The sequence below is a fragment of the Phyllobates terribilis genome, unplaced genomic scaffold (assembly GCF_046119375.1).
Source record: "Phyllobates terribilis strain yellow unplaced genomic scaffold, ASM4611937v1 Scaffold_2__4_contigs__length_985480577, whole genome shotgun sequence".
In the NCBI taxonomy this organism is placed as follows: Eukaryota; Metazoa; Chordata; class Amphibia; order Anura; family Dendrobatidae; genus Phyllobates; species Phyllobates terribilis.
The window spans coordinates 216214270-216240903 of NW_027362762.1; the positions used below are offsets into that span (position 1 = coordinate 216214270).

The 26634-nt window shown below is 43.9% G+C and overlaps 1 protein-coding gene across 3 annotated transcripts in view; it reads right to left on the reverse strand.

The window, feature by feature from the left end:
* LACC1 (laccase domain containing 1) overlaps positions 1-21042 on the reverse strand; it is a 54565-nt gene extending 33523 nt beyond the window's left edge. Inside the window, exons 1-4 of one of the 3 annotated variants that reach the window (XM_073670288.1) lie at positions 20911-21042; positions 15224-15828; positions 2106-2287; positions 913-1078 (exon numbers count right to left, since the gene is read on the reverse strand). In XM_073670288.1, the coding sequence (XP_073526389.1) occupies positions 913-1078; positions 2106-2287; positions 15224-15828; positions 20911-20933 (976 nt within the window). In that variant the 5' untranslated portion in view covers positions 20934-21042. The remainder of the gene's footprint in view (positions 1-912; positions 1079-2105; positions 2288-15223; positions 15829-20910) is intronic. The other 2 variants (XM_073670290.1, XM_073670294.1) reach the window with 2 other exon arrangements.
* Positions 21043-26634: the final 5592 nt, after the last annotated feature.

Below are 26634 nucleotides of genomic sequence, written 5' to 3' on the forward strand. Positions count from 1 at the left end.
GAGAGGACAAGTCATACATGTTGTATATCATAGCTAGTAACAGGGAACTGAAAGGCCATTAAACTGCATTTGTGCATCTATAGCGCCACCTACTGTATGACCCGATGTTGCACATTTACAGATAAAATGCTGACTATTTTACAGAGTTCTCTAAGAACTACAAGAATGATTTATTTCAGTTCTCTGCTATTTTTAATCTTGGTCTTTGAGATTAGACCATATAACAGAAACAGAAGCAGTGTAAAAGACTAGGGGCCGATACATCAAAGTGTTTACACCAGAAAACAGGTGTAAAACACTTTATATAGTTGCAAAATTTTTGCGTAACTTGGAGTTGCACAAAAAAATTGCAGGTATTGGCGTTTTCAGTTTGAAGCAGAACTGCTGTAATGGACGGAGCCGGGGAGGAAGCGGGTTGGAACGGGTATGCTTGGGTATGCGAGCCTGTCAAATTCAGCAAAAGGTCCGGCTTTTCTTACACTAGAAAAATTGCTCCCGTGCCTGGATGGAGTAATGTTTCTGGCAAGGTGCACAGTACCGCATGCCACTGAGAAGAAACAGAGTGATATTGACCATGGCAAACATTGCAAAGCCATATGTCATAGTATGGCAATCCTTTATTGCAATATAATAGACGTAAATGTCATTTTGCCACAACCATAAGTTGGTGCATCCAGTAGGTTTGGGTTTCTTGTGACTTGCATATTGCCGTTGAGGGACCTTGTGGGTAACAACACTAGAACAATTACTTTCATGAAGTGGTGATAAAGCATTGCCATACTGCGATCTCTGGCAGCGTGACTTGTGGTTGTCCAAGCAGCCATATAGCCCCATCCTTACTCTTACACCACTTCTAGTATAACCTTTTCTATCACTGTATATGGCCAGATCTCCGGTCTAAGGGGAACTTACCAGAATGGGCTGCCCCACACGCCTTCTTAACTGGATCACAGAACAGGATTGGTATACAGTCGGCACCAGGAGCGGCTATCGTCACGCCTTTCTGGTTGGTTACTATCCCATCATAGCAGGGAGGCTCCGGTTTTCCCATTATCCAAACCTTCTGAGCATGGTCAACCTGCAAGAAGAAATGTAAAATTGGCTAAATGTGTAATGATTACCACCAGGGAACAAATAATAATTTCCTTTAGCAATGTATCACCAACATATTTCACCGTTCTCTGCAGAGATTGCCATTGTTCACATTAGTCCCTGTCTCACACAAGGCCAAATAGATAAAAGTTTAAAAGCTTCATTTTGTCAGCAGGTCCTGCCTCAACCGAATAGAAAAATGACAATATCTAAATGAGTACATGTTGGCTTTTGTCTAAATTCGAATTTACTAACATGTGGTCATTGCTTTAAATACCCCATTATCTGTAACAAAATAATGACTTGGGTATTAAGACGCACACAGATTGCTTACACAAATGCAACTTTCAGGCATTACTTAGGCCGAATGTCTCCTTCATGAAAGAGTAGTTAAAGTTGGTTGTGTAAAAGCCACCCTAGCTTCCATCTTTTCAATGACATAATTGGCAAAATGGTAATTCTGTGGTTCTGTGTTTTATCGGATAGCTCTCGGACCAATGTTATACTATGAGGCACAACAGATGTGCAAATTTTTTTTCAAGCCAATTCGGCAAGAGAAAATAATCGCAGCATGCTGCAAGTGGCTCCGGATTTTGAATCACGCGCACCCATGAAAGTCTATGGGTGAGTGTGAAACATCAGACGGCACTCGGATGTCATCCGAGTGCAGTCCGACATCAGCAGACACAGACAATGGAGAAATTAAGTTCTCTGTCCTCTCCACACCTGTGCTCCAATTCTTGCATGCAAGAGAATCTAATCACACTAAGATGGCTTAAACTATGACATTAGTATATATTATCATTATACTGTATATGATACAGATAAAAACTCTGGTCCTAACATAATATAAAGAGAGGAGGTGATTGACACAAATGTACTTTATATGTATTATGGGACAGCAAGTACAAAGTGGGGAGAATAGAAATAAAAATAAATGTGGCAAAAATCCAATGAATGGGATACATATCAATATCATCCTAGGAAAAAACTAGAAACAGAGCCGTAGTTACCTTCACAGGGACATAGGTCTGAGGATCAAATCCTGCAGCCTTTCCAAGACGGCGGAAGTTTTCTGCAACAACCCCCTTGGGATCTCTTCTTTTTGAACTGCTGAAAAGATTTAAGGAGCTGAGGGATGGTATATAAGATATGCCACCACATCGCGTGCTAAACCCGTGAAGAAAAATATCCTCTGTAGACAAATAAGTATATAGAGAGAAATGAATGCATGAAAATTAACCATGAGAATGTTATACAAAGTTTTTTTTATAATGTATGTAAATCTCTTCATATAGGTTCATCAGAGAACAGTACAGGGTGGGCCATTTATATGGATACACCTCAATTAAATGGGAATTGTTGGTGATATCAACTTCCTGTTTGTGGCACATTAGTATATGGGAGGGGAAAAACTTTTCCAGATGGGTGGTGACCATGGCGGCCATTTTGAATTTGGCCATTTTGGATCCAGCTTTATTTTTTTCAATGGGAAGAGGGTCATGTGACACATCAAACTTATTGAGAATTTCATAAGAAAAACAATGGTGTGCTTTTTTTTAACGTAACTTTATTCTTTCATGAGTTATTTACAAGTTTATGACCACTTATAAAATGTGTTCAATGTGCTGCCCATTGTGTTGGATTGTCAATGCAACCCTCTTCTCCCACTCTTGACACACTGATAGCAACGCTGCAGAAGAAATGCTAGCACAGGCTTCCAGTATCCGTTGTTTCAGATGCTGCACATCTCGTATCTTCACAGCATAGACAATTGCCTTCAGATGACCCCAAAGATAAAAGTCTAAGGGGGTCAGATCGGGAGACATTGATGGCCATTCAACTGTCCCACGACAACCAATTCACTTTCCAGGAAACGGTTCATGTAGGAATGCTCGGACCTGACACCCATAATGTGATGGTGCACCATCTTGTTGGAAAAACTCAGCGAACGTGCCTTCTTCAGTGCATAAAGAGGGCAACACATCATCATGTAGCAATTTCAGATATCCAGTGGCATTGAGGTTTCCGTTGATGAAGAATGGCCCCACTATCTTTGTACCCCATGAACCACACCATACCATCAAGATACGAGATGTGCAGCATCTGAAACAACAGATACTGGAAGCCTGTGCTAGCATTTCTTCTGCGGTGTTGCTATCAGTGTGTTAAGAGTGGGAGAAGAGGGTTGCATTGACAATCCAACACAATGGGTAGCACTTTGAACACATTTTATAAGTGGTCATAAACTTGTAAAAACCTCATGCAAGAATAAAGTTACGTTAAAACCAAGCACACCATTGTTTTTCTTATGAAATTCTCAATAAGTCTGATGTGTCACATGACCCTCTTCCCATTGAAAAAAATAAAGTTGGATCCAAAATGGCCGACTTCAAAATGGCCGCCATGGTCACCACCCATCTGGAAAAGTTTTCCCCGTCCAATATACTAATGTGCCACAAGCAGGAATTTGATATCACCAACCATTCCCATTTAATTTAGGTGTATCCATATAAATGGCCCACCCTGTATAATAGAAGATACAGACAGAATATCTCCTTGGCCGATTTTTCCCACTCCCTTGTAAATGCCTTCCATGACAGTTAAGATACCACCTAAGACAAGCTTGATAAGAGGCTGACCTCTTGATTCCAGTCAAATAGACAGATTGTAATGGTAATTTGTGGAAAAATGCTATTCTGATACTCAGGTAACACAATTATTTCTCCAGTGGGCTGTATTTCAGGAATACATAGTCGCCTGCCTTTTTGTGATTTTCAGTGTACTTGTTCTGAACATAAAGAATAATCATTTTCATCTGATAAATATCCATCATTTCTGATTATTTACAGCAGTATCAATGGAGAAAATGGAAATTAAAAGAATTCATTGACAGTTTTATATCACCATCTACAGGATATTAGGAAGAATGCATCTAGTCTTTTCCAACCAGTGTTTTCCACAAATGGGATCATAGCTGTAGAGAATGTATAGGTATCAGATGCACCAGGGTCCTGATGACTAAGTAGGACCAAACCTCTCTGTCAAAAATTACAAATTTTGGACTGGGGTTCTGAAGCTTCAAGTTGCGCCTCTGTGTGCAGATATTTTGGACAGTAACATAAATTAAGCTGTTGTATATCCTGTGTTTTCTTTCTTGCTATCTCTTAGTATTCTGTAACTCAGGTCCGGCATAGGTTTTGGTATAAAATACTATGTTTAGGGGGTGCATTTTTTAGCCCAAATCCCTATTCTGCAGAATTGGCGACTATGGGGTCCAGACAGAAATACTGCAATAGGACTCCAGGATCCTTGTATAGTGCATGTAGCTCATTGGTGTCATTAAGCATATACAAGAAAACCAATATAGTTAGTTGAAAAAGGACAGTTCTTCTGGAATATGGATGAACATACAGGTGCTCTCACTAAATTAGAATATCATCAAAAAGTTAATTTATTTCACTTCTTCAATACAAAAAGTGAAACTCATATATTATTTAGAGTCATTACAAACAGAGTGATATATTTCAAGTGTTCATTTCTGTTAATGTTGATGATTATTGCTTACAGCCAATGAAAACACAAAATCCATTATCTCAGTAAATTACAATAATTAACAAAAAAACACCTGCAAAGGCTTCCTAGGCATTTAAAAAGGTCCCTTAGTCTGTTTTAGTAGGCACCACAATCATTGGGAAGACTGCTGAACTTGACAGATGTCTAGAAGGCAGTCATTGACACATTCCACAGAGAGGGTAAGCCACAAAAAGTCATTGCTAAAGAAGCTGGCTGTTCACAGAGTGCTGTATCCAAGCATATTAATGGAAAGTTGAGTGAAAGGAAAAAGTGTGATAGAAAAAGGTGCACAAGCAACCAGGATAACCACAGCCTTGAAAGGATTGTTAAGAAAAGGCCATTCAAAAATTTGGGGGAGATTCACAAGGAGTGGACTGCTGCTGGAGTCATTGCTTCAAGAGCCACCACACACAGACATATCCAGGACATGGGCTACGAGTGTCACATTCCTTGTGTCAAGCCACTCATGACCAATAGACAAGAAGCGTCTTACCTGGGCCAAGGAGAAAAAGACCTGGACTGATGCTCAGTGGTCCAAGGTGTTGTTTTCAGATGAAAGTAAATTTTGCATTTCATTTGGAAATTAAGGTCCCAAAGTCTGGAGTGTAACGGGTCTGGGAGGCGGAACCTCTGAGCTACTATACAAGGGGGCGGCCCTTGTAAGGGAGCGGGTGGCAGTCTCTGGATGAACGGACAGGGAGATACGGCAAATGATCAGGGCAGTCTCTGGGTAAAGGGTAGGTACGACCTGTGATGGCAGAGCCTCCGGGTAGGCTAGCAGGCAGATGGTAGATGTGTGCTCCCAGGTGAGCAAGCGAGAGTCTCTGGAATAACAGGTGGTCACGGCACGTGACGGCGGAACCTCCGGGCTGGCAAGCAGGCAGGTAACGGAGAAGCGCTCCCAGGTGAGCGGGCAAGAGTCTCTGAAGTAGCTGATGGTCACAGCACGTGACAACAGAGCCTCCGGGCTGGCAAGCAGGCAGGTAACGGAGAGGCGCTCCCAGGTGAGCGGACAAGAGTCTGAAGTAGCTGATGGTCACAGCACGTGACAACGGAGCCTCCGGGCTGGCAAGCAGGCAGGTAACGGAGAAGCGCTCCCAGGTGAGCGGGCAAGCTGGTCCATAGACAGACTGACCGGAGTTGTAAGGTAGACCGTCGGACCTCAGGAAAGTAGGCAGGTAGCTGATGTGCGCTCCCAGGTGAGCGGGCAGGCTGGTCCTTTAGACAGACTGACAGGAGTAGTAAGGCAGACCGTCGGACCTCAGACTGGCAGACAGGTAACAAGTATTCAGGCAGGAATCAGGCAGGTAACTGGCAGGAAACTGGCAGGTAACTGGCAGGTAACTGGCAACGGGACCTGAGGGCTGAAGCACAGGTGAGACACAGGTGCAAACAACATTGCTCGGGCACCTCCATTTTGGAGGAGGTGCCTTATATATGATGAAGTCCTCCGGCCATTGGCCGGGGACTCCTTAGGACGGCGCGCGCGGCCCCTTTAAGAGGAGGGGAGCGCGCGCGCGCGCCCTAAGCACAGGGGCCGGGAAGGAGCGCGCGCTGAGAGCAGAGCGGGAGGAAGACGCCGGGAAGGAGCGCGCGCTGACAGCAGAGCGGGGAGAGGACGCCGGGCACGGAGCAGAGCGGTGAGGGGAGCAGCGTCCCTGCCTAGCAGAGGGCAGGGACGCCAGCGCTACAGTACCCCCCCTTTAGGCCCCCCCTTTTTTAGGCCAGACAGAAATTTAGCTAGGATGAGAGGGGCATGGATGTTCTCCCGGGGCTCCCACGTTCTCTCCTCAGGACCAAACCCCTTCCAATCTACCAGAAAAAAGGTCTTTCCTCTTACCCTTTTGGTGGCAAGAATGTTCTCTACCTCAAACTCGTCCTCAGTAGAAACCGGAGCAGGAGGCGTACCTGTAGACTTGGAAAAAGAGTTAAGTACCACAGGTTTGAGGAGAGATACATGGAAGGAGTTAGGGATCCGTAAGTTGGCCGGGAGTTTCAATTTATAGGCCACCGGGTTGATCTGACTGATGACCTCCAGTGGGCCGATGAACCGAGGCCCTAACTTATAGGAAGGGATCTTGAGTCGGACATATTTGGACGAGAGCCAGACTTTATCCCCAGGACGGAATTGAGGAGGGTCCAGACGTTTTTTGTCAGCGTGTCTTTTCATACGCTCGGAAGACTGAAGGAGTGCGGATCGGGTACTCTCCCAAATGGAGGAAAATTTGCTAACGAGAGATTCCGCAGCCGGGTTGTCCACCGAGGTGGAGACAGGAAAAGGAATCCGAGGATGCTGACCAAAGACTACAAAAAACGGGGATTTGGAGGAGGATTCGCTCTCGTGATTATTGTAAGAGAACTCGGCCCATGGTAGGAGATCCACCCAGTCAGAATGGTGGGCATTAACGAAGTGCCGGAGGTAACTGGTCAGGTTCTGATTGATCCGCTCCACTTGACCATTGGACTGTGGGTGGTAAGCGGAAGAGAAGTCCAGGGTGACGTCTAGTAGTTTACAAGTGGCTCTCCAGAAGCGTGAGGTGAACTGTACCCCACGATCCGACACGATGTGGAGGGGTAGGCCATGAAGACGGAAGATGTGACGAATAAAGTCTCTAGCTAGCTCGGGTGCAGACGGGAGGCCTGGCAGGGGAACGAAATGAGCCATCTTGGAGAAGCGGTCAGCGACCACCCAAATGACCGTACAACCGGCAGAGAGTGGGAGGTCAGTTATGAAGTCCATTGCAATATGCTGCCAGGGGGCAGCAGGTACTGGGAGCGGAAGGAGGCGACCGGCTGGCAGATGTCTCGGAACCTTGTTGCGGGCGCAGGACACACAGGCAGAAACAAAGTCTATTACATCCTGGTGCAGGGTAGGCCACCAGTAGTGCCGGGAAATAAGCTGGAGGGTCTTCTTCTGACCAGCGTGACCAGCCAGTTTAGACGAGTGACCCCAGTGAAGGATCTTCTCCCGATCAGGTACTGATACGAACGTCTTTCCGGGAGGGAGACGATTTAGACTCACGGGAGCCACCTGTATTACTCTGGCGGGATCGATGATGTGTTTCGGATCTTCCTCGAGATCAGATACCAGAAAGGATCGAGACAAGGCGTCCGCCTTGACGTTTTTGTCAGCCGGGCGAAAATGAAGGACAAAATCAAAACGAGCAAAAAACAAGGACCACCGGGCTTGGCGCGGGTTAAGTCTCTGGGCATGCTGGAGGTAAGCCAAGTTCTTGTGGTCCGTGTAAATTATTACCGGGTGAAGAGCCCCCTCAAGCAGGTAACGCCACTCCTCCAATGCCAGTTTGATGGCCAATAACTCTCGATCTCCTATGGAATAATTGCGCTCTGAGGAGGAGAAGAGTTTAGAGAAGAAGCCGCAAGTTACCATCCTCCCGGAAGAAGATTTTTGAGTAAGTACCGCTCCAGCTCCAGAGGAGGAGGCGTCCACTTCCAGGAAGAACTGCTTGTTGCCGTCCGGGCGATGCAGCACCGGGGCGGAAGAGAAGGCCTGTTTTAAGGAAAGAAAGGCTTCTTCTGCTTCGGGCGGCCACTCTTTGGGATTAGTGCCCTTACGGGTGAGCGCGGAAATTGGGGCAGTCCGGGAAGAGAAGTGTGGTATGAAGAGGCGGTAGTAGTTGGCGAAGCCCAGGAACCGCTGAATGGCCTTCAGCCCCTCCGGTCGAGGCCATTTCTCGATGGCAGACAGTTTCTCTGGATCCATTCGTAGGCCGGTCTGAGAAATAATGTAGCCCAAAAACGGAAGCGAGGTCTGCTCAAAGAGGCACTTCTCGTATTTAGCGAAGAGGTGATTCTGCCTGAGCCTGAGCAGAACCTGACGAACGTCCCTCCGGTGAGTCTGGAGATCCGGAGAGAAGACCAAGATGTCGTCCAGGTACACCACTACGCAGGAGTAGAGAAGGTCCCGGAAGATGTCATTGACCAACTCTTGAAAAACGGCAGGAGCGTTACAGAGACCAAAGGGCATTACCAGGTATTCATAGTGGCCGTCCCGGGTGTTGAATGCCGTCTTCCATTCATCCCCTTGACGGATACGAACCAGGTTGTACGCCCCACGGAGGTCTAGTTTGGTGAAGATTCTAGCCCCCCTCAGACGATCAAATAATTCTGGAATGAGCGGAAGGCGGTACTTATTCTTCACCGTGATCTGGTTTAGGCCTCTATAGTCTATACAGGGACGGAGAGAGCCGTCCTTCTTTTTGACGAAAAAGAAGCCCGCTCCCGCCGGGGAAGTAGATTTCCGGATGAATCCCCTGGCCAGATTCTCCTCAATATATTCGGACATCGACCGGGTCTCAGCAGCGGATAAAGGATAAATACGCCCACGGGGAGGAGTAGTACCGGGTAACAGGTCGATGGGACAGTCGTATGGTCTATGAGGGGGTAATGTCTCTGCCTCCTTTTTATTAAAGACATCAGCATAAGACCAATAAGGAATTGGAAGTCCAGGTAGATTAGCTGGGGTAGGAGAGGGACGGACGGGATGGACGGGAACCAGGCAGGTCTTATGACAGTCTTGTCCCCAGCGAAGGACTTCTCCGGTTTGCCAGTCAAGCACGGGTGCATGTTTCTGGAGCCAAGGCAGACCTAACAAGAGGGCGTGAGAGAGTCCAGGCAGAACATGAAAGGAGATACTCTCAGAATGTAGCATTCCCACCTGCAGAGTAATGGATTCGGTGATGAGTTGGATGGGGCGTGGTAAGAGCCCCCCATCCACGGCAGCCACAGACAAAGGTACAGCCAGAGGTTTGGTGGGGATGCGGTATTTCTCTACCAGGGACTGTGAAATAAGATTCCCGGCTGCTCCAGAGTCCAGTTGGGCTAGTTCGAAATAACGGTTCTCCCCATAGACGATTGAAACTGACAACAGCAGGGATGGAGAGGATTTATTCTTGTCTAGGTGGACCTCTCTGAGCGAACCTAGACACAGGCGTTTCCCGACCTCTCCGGGCAGGCACGGATCCGGTGCTCCTTACTGCCACAGTAGAAGCAGGTCCCCTCGGCACGGCGTAAGTCCTGACGGGTCTTGACCATCTTGGTCTGGTCGACCTGCATAGGCTCAGGAGGGTGTACCTGGTTAGAGACAGAAGGAGTGACGGGTTTCTGAAAAGTAGGAGCTAGACGTGGTAACCTCCTCTCACGGGTGACCTCTCTGGCACGCTCCTGGAACCGTAGGTCAATCCGGGTGGCAAGAGTTATTAAGTCATCGAGAGTGGTAGGAATGTCCCGACCGGCAAGTTCATCTTTAATACGGCCGGACAGACCCTCCCAGAAGACGGAAACCAGAGCGTCGTTATCCCAGGCCAGCTCCGAGGCAAGGGTACGGAACCGTATGGCATATTGGCCCACGGTGAGACTCCCCTGACGGAGGCGTAGCAACGATGATGCAGATGAGGTCTTCCGTCCGGGTTCGTCGAAGACTTTCCGGAAAGCCGTGAGAAAAGCAGGCAAGTTGGACACCAGGGGGTCTCCTCTCTCCCATAGAGGATTCAGCCAGGCCAGGGCCTCCCCGGTGAGATGGGACATGATGAAGGCAATCTTGGCCCGGTCGGAGTTAAACTGGTAGGACAAAAGTTCAAAATGCAGGGTGCACTGATTTAAGAAGCCCCGAGCCTGGACGGGGTCGCCTCCGAAGCGAGGAGGTGCAGAAAGCCGGGGTCCGGGGTAGGATACCATAGTATTAGTGGGCAGCGGAGCTGCCGGATTGCAAGATATGGCACTGGCGGAGGTTGTTGGTGGATCAGACAGAGTGTTCAGGCGAGTATTGACATTCCGCAGGTGACCCAGGATGGCCTCTTGTTGGGACCTCTGACGGGACAGTTCAAGACAGAGGTCCGAGAGCGAGGGAGCTTGGGTGCCACCGGGTTCCATGGCCCGAGCAAACTGTAACGGGTCTGGGAGGCGGAACCTCTGAGCTACTATACAAGGGGGCGGCCCTTGTAAGGGAGCGGGTGGCAGTCTCTGGATGAACGGACAGGGAGATACGGCAAATGATCAGGGCAGTCTCTGGGTAAAGGGTAGGTACGACCTGTGATGGCAGAGCCTCCGGGTAGGCTAGCAGGCAGATGGTAGATGTGTGCTCCCAGGTGAGCAAGCGAGAGTCTCTGGAATAACAGGTGGTCACGGCACGTGACGGCGGAACCTCCGGGCTGGCAAGCAGGCAGGTAACGGAGAAGCGCTCCCAGGTGAGCGGGCAAGAGTCTCTGAAGTAGCTGATGGTCACAGCACGTGACAACGGAGCCTCCGGGCTGGCAAGCAGGCAGGTAACGGAGAGGCGCTCCCAGGTGAGCGGACAAGAGTCTGAAGTAGCTGATGGTCACAGCACATGACAACGGAGCCTCCGGGCTGGCAAGCAGGCAGGTAACGGAGAAGCGCTCCCAGGTGAGCGGGCAAGCTGGTCCATAGACAGACTGACCGGAGTTGTAAGGTAGACCGTCGGACCTCAGGAAAGTAGGCAGGTAGCTGATGTGCGCTCCCAGGTGAGCGGGCAGGCTGGTCCTTTAGACAGACTGACAGGAGTAGTAAGGCAGACCGTCGGACCTCAGACTGGCAGACAGGTAACAAGTATTCAGGCAGGAATCAGGCAGGTAACTGGCAGGAAACTGGCAGGTAACTGGCAACGGGACCTGAGGGCTGAAGCACAGGTGAGACACAGGTGCAAACAACATTGCTCGGGCACCTCCATTTTGGAGGAGGTGCCTTATATATGATGAAGTCCTCCGGCCATTGGCCGGGGACTCCTTAGGACGGCGCGCGCGGCCCCTTTAAGAGGAGGGGAGCGCGCGCGCGCGCGCCCTAAGCACAGGGGCCGGGAAGGAGCGCGCGCTGAGAGCAGAGCGGGAGGAAGACGCCGGGAAGGAGCGCGCGCTGACAGCAGAGCGGGGAGAGGACGCCGGGCACGGAGCAGAGCGGTGAGGGGAGCAGCGTCCCTGCCTAGCAGAGGGCAGGGACGCCAGCGCTACATGGAGGAAGAGTGAAGAGGCACACAATCCAAGCTGCTTGACGTCTAGTGTGAAGTTTGCACAATCAGTGATGGTTTGGGGAGCCATGTCATCTGCTGCTGTAGGTCCACTGTGTTTTATCAAGACCAAAGTCAACGCAGCCATCTACCAGGAAATTTTACAGCACTTCATGCTTCCCTCTGCCGACAAGCTTTTTGGAGATGGAAATTTCATTCTCCAGCAGGACTTGGCACCTGTCCACACTGTCAAAAGTACCAATACCTGGTTTAAAAACAACAGTATCGCTGTGCTTGATTGGCCAGCGAACTCGCCTGACCTTAACCTCATAGAGAATCTATGGGATATTGTCAAGAGGAAGATGAGGGACACCAGACCCAACAATGCAGACGAGCTGAAGGCTGCTATCAAAGCAACCTGGGCTTCCATAACACCTCAGCAGGGCCACAGGCTGATCGCCTCCGCATTGATGCAGTAATTGATGCAAAAGGAGCCCCGACCAAGTATTGAGTGCATTTACTGAACATACATTTCAGTAGGCCAACATTTCGGATTTTAAAAATATTTTTCAAGTTGTTTTTATAAAGTATTCTAATTTACTGAGATAATGACTTTTGTGTTTTCATTGGCTGTAAGCCATAATCATCAACATTAACAGAAATAAACACTTGAAATAGATCACTCTGTTTGTAATGACTATATAATATGAGTTTCACTTTTTGTATTGAAGAACTGAAATAAATTAACTTTTTGATAATATTCTACTTTAGTGAGAAGCACTGGTATATGCATGAGCATTGTTTCCTGAGTAAGTGCAAAAGGTAAGATTACTATCAAAGAAAAACAAAGAATGATAAAAAAAGAGAGATGCAAACAGAGAGAAAAAGAGAGAGAAAACATATAAAATACATATAGAAGTCTGTAAACTGGTGTGTATATGCTACCTTGTTGGTGCAAGTTTTGATAAATCCGTTGGACAAATGGTGGCACTCTGACCTCATCTAGTCCCCCCTACACTTTTTTTGTAACTTTTCAAAAATGTCAAGAAGCAAAAAACAGTTGCAAATTGTAACACAAATATGGCATATGCTCAAATTTGCAACTTTCTTTTAGGCCGAGGTCAGATGAGTGTATGAAAAATCATCGACGTTTCATCTATATTGCCATACGTGTGCGATCCGTGTGTCCGCTTTTTACGGCTATGTGACATCCGTGTGGCATCCATTTTTATATATCAACATTTTAAAATGCACATTATCAAATACAGTTTCCTAGATTAATAATGGCAATGTATCTGTAAAAGTCTTATGCTACACTGAAGATCCGTATAGGATCCGAATTTTTTTTTGCACACCCATAGGCTTGTATAGGCGATTCTCATCTGATACTTGGAAGAAAATAGAAAATAGTGCATGGTAATATTTTTTGATTGCAAGTGCACGGGGCAAACACTGCACTTTCAGCTCTTTTGCCTCTCTCCCTATTTCCCCGCATGCCACTAGCCTACATTTTTTGGTGGACAGGTCGCTCTTTTCTCAGTTATGTTGCTTCCCTACATAAGACACTAGATCTTGCAGCGTCATCAGAAGCTTACTGAGCATGCACTGCCCATCTGAGGAGATGACCCCGGGCAATTATGATGCTTGCACAGAATCAAGGGCAGGGGAAGCAACGTCATTCAGAAAAAAAGTGGCTTGTTCACCAGAAACCAGAGGTTGGCAGTGGGCAGGGAAATATGGAGAGAGTAAGGAGAGCTTACGTTTTTAATATTTACAGCAATAGTGGAGTTAAGGTATTGTCAGGACTGTCGGTATTGTTGGTATTGTGTGTCTCAAAAGTTTACAAGTATGTGGTCCTCATTTTGAGCCCATGAAAGAAATCACCTTAACAAAACCTCTGCAAAGCAGACAAATGAGCTTCATGTTCTGGGTTATTTAGGACCTTCTATTCTATGTAGGATAAGTCGTGCTATGGTTTTACCATTATATAACCCAAAGATTTCCTTTCTTTGTCACTATTAATCATCTATGTTCTCTTTTCCAGTTCTCCAGCTAGACAACTGATCTGAAGATCATTCTCAGTGGAGTTTTCTTTGATATGGCAATGGCAGTACCCTTGTCCTATCTAGGATCACTAGCTTAAGAGAAAACACATTCTACTCCCCAAAAAAAGTGAAAAAACATTCTTAAATATCTATTAGCTGCAACTTTAAAAGAAAATTGTTGTAGGCTTGCATTTCAACAATTCAGTAAGATTTTTGAGGCCTAGAGTCCCATCCTCAAATATTGCATTATACATATGGCAGTGGAGCAAATAAGTAACGTGGCCTCTCAGCCACTGTTTTCTTTACTCAGTATAAGAATCTGCATAAAGATCTAGAGAAAAGATTGTCTTTAGAGATTGTCTAATTTTGAGATCCCTACAGTTAGACCTTCCTTAGGGAATTTCTTTGTCCTGTTGTAAGAGAAGTGATTATTTAGAATGTAAATCTGTTCTCCCTTAGTCCTGTCAGTAGCACAAGGCTCCCTCCCTATAATATTATTAGTCAATCTGCTTATAAAAAATGAAACAGACATAGGGGTGGAGTTTAGGGCACCATATATAGTGTTCAGATGTCAATAAAAATTTCCACCTGTCCTATCAGCTTGCAGGTTGAAGAATATCCACCCCCTTCACCATCTGTTGTGCTGGGACTAAGGGTGAACACATTTACATTCTTAATCATCACTTATGTTTATCATCTTATTTTGTAACTTTTTCTGTTACTGAAGATATTTTGGGTTTGGGTCAGCTGTTGATTGTAGGGATCACAGGGATCTTTTATTCGGCGAAGAAGATAGAGTAATTGTAGCAGGAAGAAGGAAAACTAAGTAAAGCATCCTCTGCAAGCAAAATAATGAATCGCCTATTTCTGTAAACGGCACAACAACAATAGGATTTTACTGGCAGTGCCCTGGCAGGTCTGCCAATGAGTCTTAGCATATTTACAAGAAGAATTATGTGGCCAGGTAAACCAGTTCTGTAATGAACTACTAAAGCTCGGTTACCTTCCAGTAAGGGTTAGACACAAACACATTGTGGATGACATGATGAGTCTGGAAACAATAACACTTCTTCACCTCTACCTTTGGTTATTCTTAAACTAATCTATAAGATATTTTCCAACATTTACTGCTTAAACAGAACATATAGACCCCGAATCATCAAGACCTGTGTTGTTTACCCTTTGTCTTGATGAGGGGTGTGCTGAAGTCAGACCCTCGTGAGTCATGAGGAAATTCACACCAGTTTTTGAATCTTGAGCGTCTAACAAGTGACATGTGTCTCCATGCCCCATGACAGAAATTTTACTTCAGTCAGGTACTGGAGATTTCTGACTTAGGCAACAACATATCACGTCATGAACTAGAATGAATCTGAATCATGAATTGTCTTGTCCCGTCATACCCCATCCCTCCCCAGCTCTGCCAATCTTCTCGGAGGTAGGAGAAACAGGTGTGAAAACATCAAAAACGCCAGAATTCTGGTGTGAAACCTTTGATGAATCGGTCCCATTGTGTTCAAACCATAGTTACCTGGTATTTTCTGTGAATTAAGAATGATCAGCTCTCCTTTCAGGCTTGGGAGGCTTTGAAGGTATGACTTGATGTTTCTCCTTGCAAGTTCTTCGGAGTCCTCACTGGTCAATTTATACTTTTCTGTCTCTGTGGCACAAAGTTGTATAATGTCCCCATTGTCAGGATGTGCATTGAAATATTCGAATGAGAATTTGTACACAGCAGTAAAAAGTTGGTCAATGTATTTATCCATTTCTAGTTTCTTCTGCTGAGGCAGAATAATAAGTGCAGCGCTTTTTTTTTGTTCATCTATTTCTTGTTTGATGGTATACAGTATAGCAGCCATATTTGTGTTTTTCACAATCTTATACCCATTTTTCAAACTATCAAGGTCCATTGCAGGTAGGCCAAAAAATGCTTCTGACGTATTTTCCTTATGTATAGGATACTGGTGGCACATGAAGTAAGTCAATGGTATATTGGAGCCATAGCGTTTTTGATTAATACTCCAAATGTCCAGTAAAACTTTGTCTTTGTTGAGACTTTTACTTTTATGACATCTATAGTCAAAAAGGTCTATCAGTACTACTTCTTCCATGCAAGTTTCTTTAACCATATTTGTCCTAAAATATTTAAAGGCAAAATGTAGATGATTATGGAAAAAATACAAGTCATATTAGCATGAAAAATTAGCTTTGCTTTCTCAATCTCTCCAGACAACAAAGAACCAAGTACAGATGGTAGTACATGTAGAGGACCTCCCTGTGTTTTAGAAGTCTGAGCCTTTTATTTTGAGCCTCCAAACAGTTTTCAGTTCTACATCATTTGGTGCACATAGAACCAGGATAAGAATGCGTAAACCAAATAAACACTAAAAAGCCTCCGTATACTCAATATTTACTTTATTGATTTTGAACCTTTACTCCACATCTATTTTTGCCCATGACACCGATCTAATCATCTCCTGGGGCCATATTATCAGATTATACTGTATGAATTCTCTGTGTTCTCTAGAAACCCAGTTTTGCATATATCGACAGACATATCTGTCTGATAGCTTCTTATTTTAAGGATTCCAACTTCCCAACATATCATAACTAAAAATTCACCTCTTCTGGCTTAAATTGTGGACCAAGGTCTCCATCAAATTACCATATAACTGACAAGGCACCATTGTGTCAAGTTCTTTTCCCCAGAAATATCCAGAGAAAGAACATATTCCACAATCATCTGTAGGACATCCTTTTCTTTTGATGTTTTTTTCACTTGCAGCAGAAAGACGCCAAGAAGTGGTTTAAACAGTCGTTGTTGCATTTTTATTAGTTAGTATTAAATGACAATTTGTTAGCTTGTCCTTCAAAAAGACGCTGCTGCTGACCCTCTTGAACTCTTCCATCCAACCACTCTGCGGGACTAGGATGAGCAGGTTTCTTGCTAAGCCTCAGAGCAGCCAGCTTCCCACTAACCTGTCCACAGCCCACACTGACCCAGCAAAGACTCCAAAAGTCTCACTGTCTCTCACTAACAGCTCACCAATTATCTCTGAGAAGAAATAATTGGGGCTCTGGATCTCCCAGTTTCTTTCTCTAGTCTACTGGCAGAGTCTCCATCATTTTGCATACCTCATAGTGGCTGTACTTGGGTCTGTTTGCTCACACCCATTCAGCAAGTCCCTTTGTCATTGAACAGGGTTGCTCCTCTTCTTCCTTGCTAGCACCAAGCATTGCTTCTTTAACACCACTGTCGGAGACTGTATGGGTCACACTTGTAGGGACTGGCAGCCTCACATTTAACAAGAAACATAGACAATTTACTGTAAGGCTATGTTCACACATCATGGTTTTTTCAGTGTTTTTTTCTGCAGCAAAACCTGATCTCTTGCCTGGAGGTTGTTCAGGATTTTTCTTGCGTTTGTGCTTATTTTTTGATGCGTTTTTTCAGTGTTTTTCCCTGTCCTTTTGTTTCTCTATGCATGTACATAAAGTTCAGTGAAAAAAAAAATCTCATTCTGGTTTTGGCACAAAAAAAAAACGCTGAAAAAAATGCTGAAAAACTTGACACCTGCATTTTTGGTGCGCTTTGTCAGCATTTTTTTCACCACCCATTACTTCCAATGGGTGAAAAAATGCTGAAAAAACTCTGAAAGAAGGGACATGTCTATTTTCCAAAAAAACATGCAAAGCACAAAATCCTGAACAAAAAAAAAACATGTGTGCATGAGATTTCTGGAATGTCATAGACTTTGCTGGTACTGCAAAACACAGCTGAAAATTTGCATAAAAAAACGCTGAAAAAAACATGATGTGTGAACATAGCCAAAGGGGAAAAGAGGTTACTCCTTTTCACCCTAGCAGACTGGCCTAAAAAAATCATGTAGCATTGTCCATGACTTCATTATTTTATTTTTCAACACAATCCTTGTCCATTTAGCATCACTGATATTTCATGTGATAGGTTCTATAACAACAAATAAACAGGCTCCTGTTCCACCAACCTTATGCCACTTTTGAACAGAAGATTAGTAGGTTCTATCGTTGTTGTTAATACAATTAAAAACTACTTGACTGAATTTTTATATGTGTTATTTATTTAAAATGTGTATGTAATTTAATCAAGAGTAACATATCAGTATGGAAGATTTTAGGCATTATTCCAAACAAACTGAGCAAATGGAATAAACATTATATAAGTAGATAAGTAAATAAATGCAGTTGTAAAATAAACAGACAACAGAAAGAACACAAATAGTTCTCATGCTATAGTATTCTCCAAGAGACTGGTAATTACAGCTCAATAAAAGACTGAACTAAATCTTCCTTGTCTGATAACTTCCTCTAAACACTGCGGATAATAATCATTTACCTACTATAATCCATACTCAGAACTAAAGCCATATTTCACAAAAAGATAGAGAAGGAATAAATAAAAAAGATAAAGAAGGTAGTCTCGCCAATGTTGTCAATATTGGTGTCCCGATATCGGCATTCGGCCAAGCCTCAGATGTGTATGGGGCATCAGATGTGCATGTTCAAACAAATTTCCTAACAGACCTCCAATTGGATTGTTACTGGACAGCGTTTGGAAAGCATTCCTCCTCTGAAAACAGTATTGTGGCCGCAGCTGTCACCAAGCTGAGTTTTTTAATGATTTATTTACTTACCCATAATTCTCATGAAGTGCCATTTCCCTTTTTTACTTGTGTGTTCTTGTCAACAGGCGGTAGCTATAGCTACAATCATCTAGCTTAAAGGGGTTGTCCACTACTTGGACAACCCCTTCTCAATTAAAAAATAAAACAGCCCATACTCACCTCCGGTGTCTGCGCCATTCCAGCGACACTGGTGATTAGTCCCGGGGGCTCGCCTGACGATGCAGTAGCTAATAAGTGGCTACTTCACTCTCTTTTCCGTCGGACAAAACTGACACCCAGAAGTAGTGAAAGTTGCTCCTCTCTGATCTCCTGCAAATGTCAGTACACCTGAAGGAATTGACAATGAAGTGACTAGCAAGCATGCTCGTTACTCGAGATTTAGGAGCATGCTCGGGTGTTTTCCGAGTATTTTCAGTGTGCTCGGGTGATATGTTTCAATCACTCTGTGCTCATGATTTGCGACTGTTTAACAGCTTTAATACATGTGAGGAATGCTTGTTTCTTAGGCTTTCCTCACATGTATTAAAGCTTTCAAACAGTCACAAATCATGAGCACGGAGCTACTGAAACATAACACCCGAGCACTCTGAAGATACTTGGCGAGCACCCGAGCATGCTCGTCGAAAGGGTTAACAGAACATACTCGCTCATCACTAGAAGTGACCCCTTATTGGTTGCCGAGCTCACGTTGGATTACAATGTCCCTCAATTTCCTGGGACCAGGCGCCGACATTGCTGGAATGACGCTGACACCGGAGGTGAGTATAGGCTGCTTCTATTTTATAAGGGGGAATATAGTGATCGAGTAGGGGCTGTTCGAGTAGTGAACCACCCCTTTAAACAATCACTGCATCCAATCTTTCCATTTTCTATGTTATATACATTGCAGAACATTCTAAAAGTGTCAACAACAATTCTTCACCAAAACTCATGCATATTCGTTTTGGATGGACATACATATGTCCTGAATGGGGATAGGGGAGTAAGCAACTGTTACACAATGCTGGAGGAGGCTTATCTTTCTTCAAACTAAAATGATCAGGCAGTAAAATTGAACAGTTGTCAGGGGAGAGTCAGGAGATCTCCATATGAATAAGATGGTCAGATGGTCCCAGCAAAATCAGCAAGTTTGGCCAATTTTGCTCTTTTGCCTAAGGGCACCTTCAAGTACCATTCCGGGGTTTTATTTCACCACCAGATAGGTATCAGTAATGTATGTTCCCTGTGTGTAGTAAAATACTTAGTGGTCGCAGTCTTCTGCTTTTCCCAGCGCTGCTATGGTCCTTTTCTGCACCACGTGATTGAAGTTGTGACTGGTCAGATCACTCCAGTGTTTGCTGGATGGACCAGAAATCACTTCTTAATGTAAGTGTATGAGACTCAGTAAGAGGGTCTCATAGACTTACACTGAGAAAAAATAACCGCTGGTAACGAATTCCAGCCAGCCAGAGCTGCGGTCAAAAACGATGGTAGAGAGGGATCACAGCAGCACCGGAAACAATAGAAGACTAGAAGAAAATAATTGTTAACCCCCATACACATAACAATCTATAATAGGGTTATGAATTTAAAAAATGGTAAACAATATACAAAATAACATGAAGTACTACTTTTTTCATGTATTTTTGAAAAATAAAGATCACATATTAAAAACTAACATACTGTATGTATCCAAAAATAAGGGCTTATCTTGTCACAGACATTGCTGGTATAACGATAGGACATGCCTCTAATGACCATCTGGATGTGTTTGGCCCCTGTAATCTCCAATAAACCCACTTCTCTGCATTTCTTGGCCAGGCGTTTAGTCAGTCTATTCATAGACATTGTAGCCAATGATAATTTGTCTATCAATCACAGGGATGGTTCACATAAATAAGTCACACCCTCGCCAGTTAGACATTAATACTATATCCTAGGGTCATGCCACTAATGACAATGTACAATAAAGTTCTCTTAAAATAAGGCTAGGTCAGCAATGGCGTGCAGAGACTGTCAACCACTTAAAAATCCCCCTCACTCCTACTGATACATTTGTATTTCAGGTGGTCAGCACTTTATTCATACATTTGACACAGTTCCTGCAGGATTAAGCTGAACAGATATATACACATTAGGTGGAAGGTCCTGGAGGGCAAGTGTTAAATAATATATTGTGAGCGCATTACTAATGATGATTGCTATAAGTTGACTTATGCAGCATGTGTATGTCTTTGTTCCGTAGGGTTTGCAGCACATTGAGGTTCACCTGCGTAGACATTATTATGTACGATTCAAATGCTTAACCCTAATCGAAGCTTAACTTAATCATCATATACAACTGCAGGAGGAGGTTAGCATAATAGAAATCCTAATATTTCATCTACACATAAGTACCTGTATTACTTCCAAATCAAGCTGCATACCCTACACACAGTGTGTCCTTACATGCCTGAGAATGCTGATGCCGGCATTATTCTGCCTTATTGTACTATTACCTAAATCCACAATTGTTCCTAATAGGATTTTCTGATTTCAGCCAATAAACACCCTATGAGAAAGTTGTGTGACTTACCGATTTTTGACATGCAGATCCATAGCTGTCAGCGAGTGCAGAGTTTACTTCCTTAATGCACAAGAGTTATTAGTGACACGGTGCACACGTAAAACCCACTCTCCTCCTCTTTTTCTCCCTCAATGGCTTCAGGCTGCTTAAGAGTTGTTTGTGTAAGGATGAATGTAGTATTGCTAGAACAACTCACATTCCCAGGACTTTCTTAAAATGTCAAAAATGAAATGGCAATGTAATTCAGGTTAACACTACAGCACTATAGGTTACTTCCTGGATTACATTGAAATTCCTTTAGAAACTACACTGAATTAAAGTAAGTTAAAGGGATTTTCCCATGAATAAAGTACATTTTAGTCAATAGATCTTGGAATAAAAATAGGTTCCATAATTGGATTTGTTAAAGAAATGTCCCTGTGCTGAGATAATCTTATAAATGTGTCCCTGCTGTGTACTGTGTAATGGCTGTGCCTGTCCGTGCTGGAGATTAACATGTTGCTCACGGCTACTGGCCCACGCCACGTTACAGGTACATGGTCTGAACATACCACATCTCCTGGCCATGGGAGGAAACAAAAGAGAATACAGACATTACAGTATTGGATCACAGCTGATTCTTTCTGTGAGGTAAAACATTTCCCTGCCTGTTTTATCATATGTTTAGTGTTTCTCCCGCATCTCCAGCCCTCTGAGCTCATCATCAATCAAATCATTGGCATATGAGCCCAGCAGCAGCCAGAGCTCCTACCTCACTGACTTGGTTTATAATAAGCTCAGGGCACTAGGGTCACAGATAAAACACTCGCTCGTGTGATAAAACAGGCAGTGAAATGTTTTACCTCACAGAAAGAATCAGCTGTGATCCCATGCTGTAATGTCTGTATTCTTTTTTGTTTCCTCCCATGGCCAGGAGATGTGGTATGTTCAGACCATGTTTTACCTCACAGAAAGCAGCAGCTGCAAGTCACTGTTATGTTGTCTGGATAATCACTTATTCTTCCTCCCCTAGCCTGGAATTGTGGTATATCCATCCTTCTCTCTGCATGGTCAGACGCACCCATTACACAGTACATAGCAGGGGCACAATTATCTCAGCAAAGGAAAAAAATGTAACACTTCCAACTGTGCAAATTGTCTCTTCAGAGAGGAAGAGGACTAGAACTCTAGTGCCACCTACAGGAAGTAGCAATCCTAAAAATCAATAGTGACCCTTTAACGAGCCTTATCACATGACTTAGGATAAAATGCCAAGACCAGAAACTCAATTTGCAGACACTGTTTTGGGGTATTGCCCCCTTGTCAATGGAAAGTGTGAGTTCTGGTTTGGCTGGGTGAGAGGCGTCAGACCGGTATCTAGGGGTAATATTTCTCCTTGCAGAGAGTGACGTGTTGAGCACGTCAGGTGAAGAGACTTTTAAAGCCGCAATGCTCCTCTGGGAAATATGCAAATTGTCTCTTCACAGAGGAAGGGGACTATAACTCTAGTGCCACCTTCCAATAGTAGAACATATTTTCATTCCAAAATCTCTTGATCAAAATGTACTTTGTTCATGGGAAAACCCCTTTAAAGACGTATCTTTTGTAATATTTACATTTACTATTTCTGGTATATCCACAGTATAAGTCACATATACCATATTTCTAAAGTGTTAGGCCTGGTTCACATGAGCATATAAAAAGTTGTCAAAGGTTCATCCAGGAAACTCAGGCGATTTTTTTTCACATCTGCATGCAATCCATTTTTTTTACAGCAGCAGCTATTAATAATTTATAAGCCCATTTACAGTTTCCTATGTTAAAGGATTGCAAAATAATCATAAAAATACTATATGGATGTTCTGTACGGGATCCATTTTTTTCTTCGCACCCATAGACTTGAATGAGTGAGTCTGACCCGACATGTGTAAGAAACTAGTGCATGCTGCGATTTTTTTAACATGTAGATTCAATCACTGAAAAAAAAAATGCTCATCTGAACAGCCCAATTATATAACCTTAATCCTGGTGCTGTCCCTGTGCTGTTCATTTTTCTCACTGGTCTATTTTTCTGGCAGCTTCTACTTGAAAGACGCCACTAAGTTATTTATGGAATTTTTTGAAAAATACACAGGTGCCAAATGCTGGACACCTTAATCCCTTTAAGTCCAATGAAGGACATAGTACATCATGAGCCGGTGTCAGTTCCCGCACCATGTCGTGCTATGCCCGTCATGATTTGAACTATCACTGCATGTAAACAGGCAGTGACAGTTCAGTGCCGACAGCTGTCACTGACAGGTGCGGGGACTCATGCCATTGGTCCCTGGTCAACCTGACTGACCGATCACAGCATGATCACACAGGAGGTGCTGAAATATCAGCACCTCCTGCCCAATCAAAGCAGGAACTCATCGCTGCTAGTGGCCAAGCTCCTGCACTAACAAACAGGGACGGTGGCAGCACCGCCTCTGGCTGTTCAATTCCTTAAATGAGAGCGAATGCAACATTCAGGAGACAGGCAGAGGGACAGGAGTTCGCGCCCGATCATGATGGTCATCAAGCTATGGAAAGCTTCTGAGACCATGCTCAAAGCATGGTCTCAGAAGCTTTCTATACAGGTATAATACATTGCCATGCTGGTGCATTGCAATGCATTATACCTGCAATTAAAGTGAAAAAAGTGAAAGTCCCATAGAAGGACTAAGTAAAAAATTTTAAAAAGTTTTAAAAAAAAATGTAAAAATATTTTTTAAAAAATATTAAAAAAAAAAATTGCAAACTAATACAAAATAAATATTACTTTAATAATTACACATTTTTATGTAAAAAATAAAGAAAATAAAACACGTATGCATATTTGGTATCGCCACGTCTGGAACAACCTGTTCTATAAAAGTGTCACACTAGTTAACCCCTTCAGTGAACGCCGTAAAAAAAAAAACTTGGCAAACTATGCTTTTTTATCATACCGCTGGAAAAAAGGTGGAATAAAACGCGATCAAAAATACAAATGAAAATAAAAATGGTATTGCTGAAAATTTCATCTTGTCCCGCAAAAAAGCCACCATACAGTGTCACCAGCGAAAAAATTCAAGTTAGAGCTCTCAGAATATAGCAATGTAAAAATAATTATTTTTTCTATAAAAGTTTTTATCGTGTAAAAGTACATAAATGTGATATCGCTGTAAGCATACTGACCATAAGAATAAAGTTGCCTTATCAATTTTACCACATGTAAAATGGCATGAAAACAAAACAAAAAGAATTCCTGAACTGCTGGTTTTTGTTCATTCTGCCTTCCAAAAATCGGAATAGAAAGCGATCAAAAAAATTTATGTGCCCGAAAATAGTACCAATAAAAACACCAACTAGTTCTGCAAAAAACAAGTCTTCACATGACTCTGTTGGCAGAAATGTGTAAAAATTATAGCTCTCAAATTATGGCGATGCAGTTTTTGCAAATAAAAGCGTCTTTTAGTGACAGCAGCAAAACAGGAAAAACAATATAAATCTGGTATTGCTGTAATCGCACTGACCTGAAAAATGAAGTCGTCTAATCACTTATACTGCACGAGGAACGGCGTAAAAAAATAAATAAAACCAATTCATCCCTGCTGTTGATTTTTTCATTCTGTCTCACAAACATCGCAGTATGGCTTGGCTCACATTTATCCTGCGCTCTACGCTGAGCGCTTACACTGGGGTTTCCATGTAAATCTCTGAAATATGTGATTCAGATGGAACTCCTGGTGTAAGATTCCCTGTAATGAGGCAGATGGAAACATTGTGGACGCCGTCTGACCTGTGATCCAGCAGTGTCCATCTTTTTAGGCGTTCATAAAAGTGCCGTCGGCCATAGTTTTGTGTACTTCTGAAAAGAAGGACACCGCTGAACAGAGGCCAGACGGAGTCTAGAGTAACTCTGCTGCCTCCTTATAGTGAATGGGTTTCATCTGAATCATGTCATTTGGGGCTTTAGATGGAAACCCCGATGTCAGTGCTCAGCGTAGAGCGCCGGATAAATGTGATCCAAAATGTTATGTAAAATGTTCCCAACAAAATCTTCAACTCAATCCACAAAAAAAGAAAGTCCCCACTTAGGTCTGTCATCTGTCAATGGAAATATAGGGGGCTTCCACGTTACTGGTAGTAAAAAGGCTCTGGAAAAGCGCTATGGCTCCTCGCCCCCCAAAAAGAAATCCAAAGAATTCTGCGCTTCCAAATCCAAATGCCCCTCTCCCTTCTGAGCTACAGTGTGTCTAAACCGCAGTTAGTATCCAGATGTTTGGTAGGGATATAATTTCCAAAATGGGGTCACTTGAGGGGTGTATTCTGCTCTTCTAGCACTTAGGGGCTCAGTATATGGAGTCCGCAAACAATTTTAGGAAAATCTGTGCACCAGGAGGCAAATTACGCTCCGTTCCTCCCAAGTCTCGCCATGTGGCTAGGCAGTACTGTACAGCTACATGTGGGGTACTGCCACGTTCAGCAGAAATTGACTAATTTTGGTGCCCTTTTTGACACATTTCCTCGTGTGAAAATGTAAAATCTGGGGCTAAAACAAAATTTGATGGTAAAAATATAATTATTTTTTCTCCACTGTCCAATGGTATAAAATTTTGTGACACACCTGTGGTGTCAATATGATTCCTGCACTCTTAGATGAATTCATTGAGAGGTGTAGTTTGTAAATGGGGTCACTTATGGGAGGATTCTGCTGTTCTGGCACCTCAGGGGCTCTCCCAGTGGGTCATGGCACCTGCAAGCCATGACAGTAAAATCTGCACTATAATATGGTGCTCCTTCCCTTCTGAGCTTTGCACTGTGCCTCAAAAGTAGTTTCTGATTATATGCAGAGTATTGGCGCAATCAGGAAAAATTGCACATCAAACCGCTATGTTCATTTTTTCCTATTAAGCCTTATAAAAATTAAAAATTTGGGGCTAAAACAACATTTTAGCTGTAAATATTTAATTATTCTTTCTTCACCGCCCAATGGTATATATTTTTGGGAGGCACATGTGGTGTGAACATGCTCACTGCACCCCTAGATGAATTCATTGACAGGTTTAGTTTGTAAAATGTAACATACCTGGCGGCGTTCTTGCATGGTGGTCCATCTCCCACTGTGCAAGAGCGCGCACTTGATTTCCAGTCCAGTATGTCTCTCTGGCTTCCCTCCATGCTGTCTGTTTGTGTCTGTTTCTGCTGCTTAAGGGCGGCGCCCGATCACTTCCTGCTTTTTGTACCTGCTGTGGGTCACACCCCTTGTGCGTCCTCAGCCTATTGCTGTCTGTCACCTGGTATATAGCTCAGCTGCTCCCATCTATCCCTGCCTGAGCATAGTGTTTCATTCAGTGTGTGCTTGCACTCTGAAGGTGCCAGGTCCCGTTCTTTGTCTCCTGCCTTGCGGTATCAGTTCCCGTGTCTGAACTGAGTCCTGTCTATGTCTCCTGCCTTGCGGTATCTGTTCCCGTGTCTGAACTGAGTCCTGTCTTTGTCTCCTGCCTTGCGGTATCAGTTCCCGTGTCTGAACTGAGTCCTGTCTATGTCTCCTGCCTTGCGGTATCAGTTCCCGTGTCTGAACTGAGTCCTGTCTATGTCTCCTGCCTTGCGGTATCTGTTTCTGTGTCTGAACTGAGTCCTGTCTTTGTCTCCTGCCTTGCGGCATCAGTTCCCATGTCTGAACTGAGTCCTGTCTATGTCTCCTGCCTTGCGGTATCAGTTCCCGTGTCTGAACTGAGTCCTGTC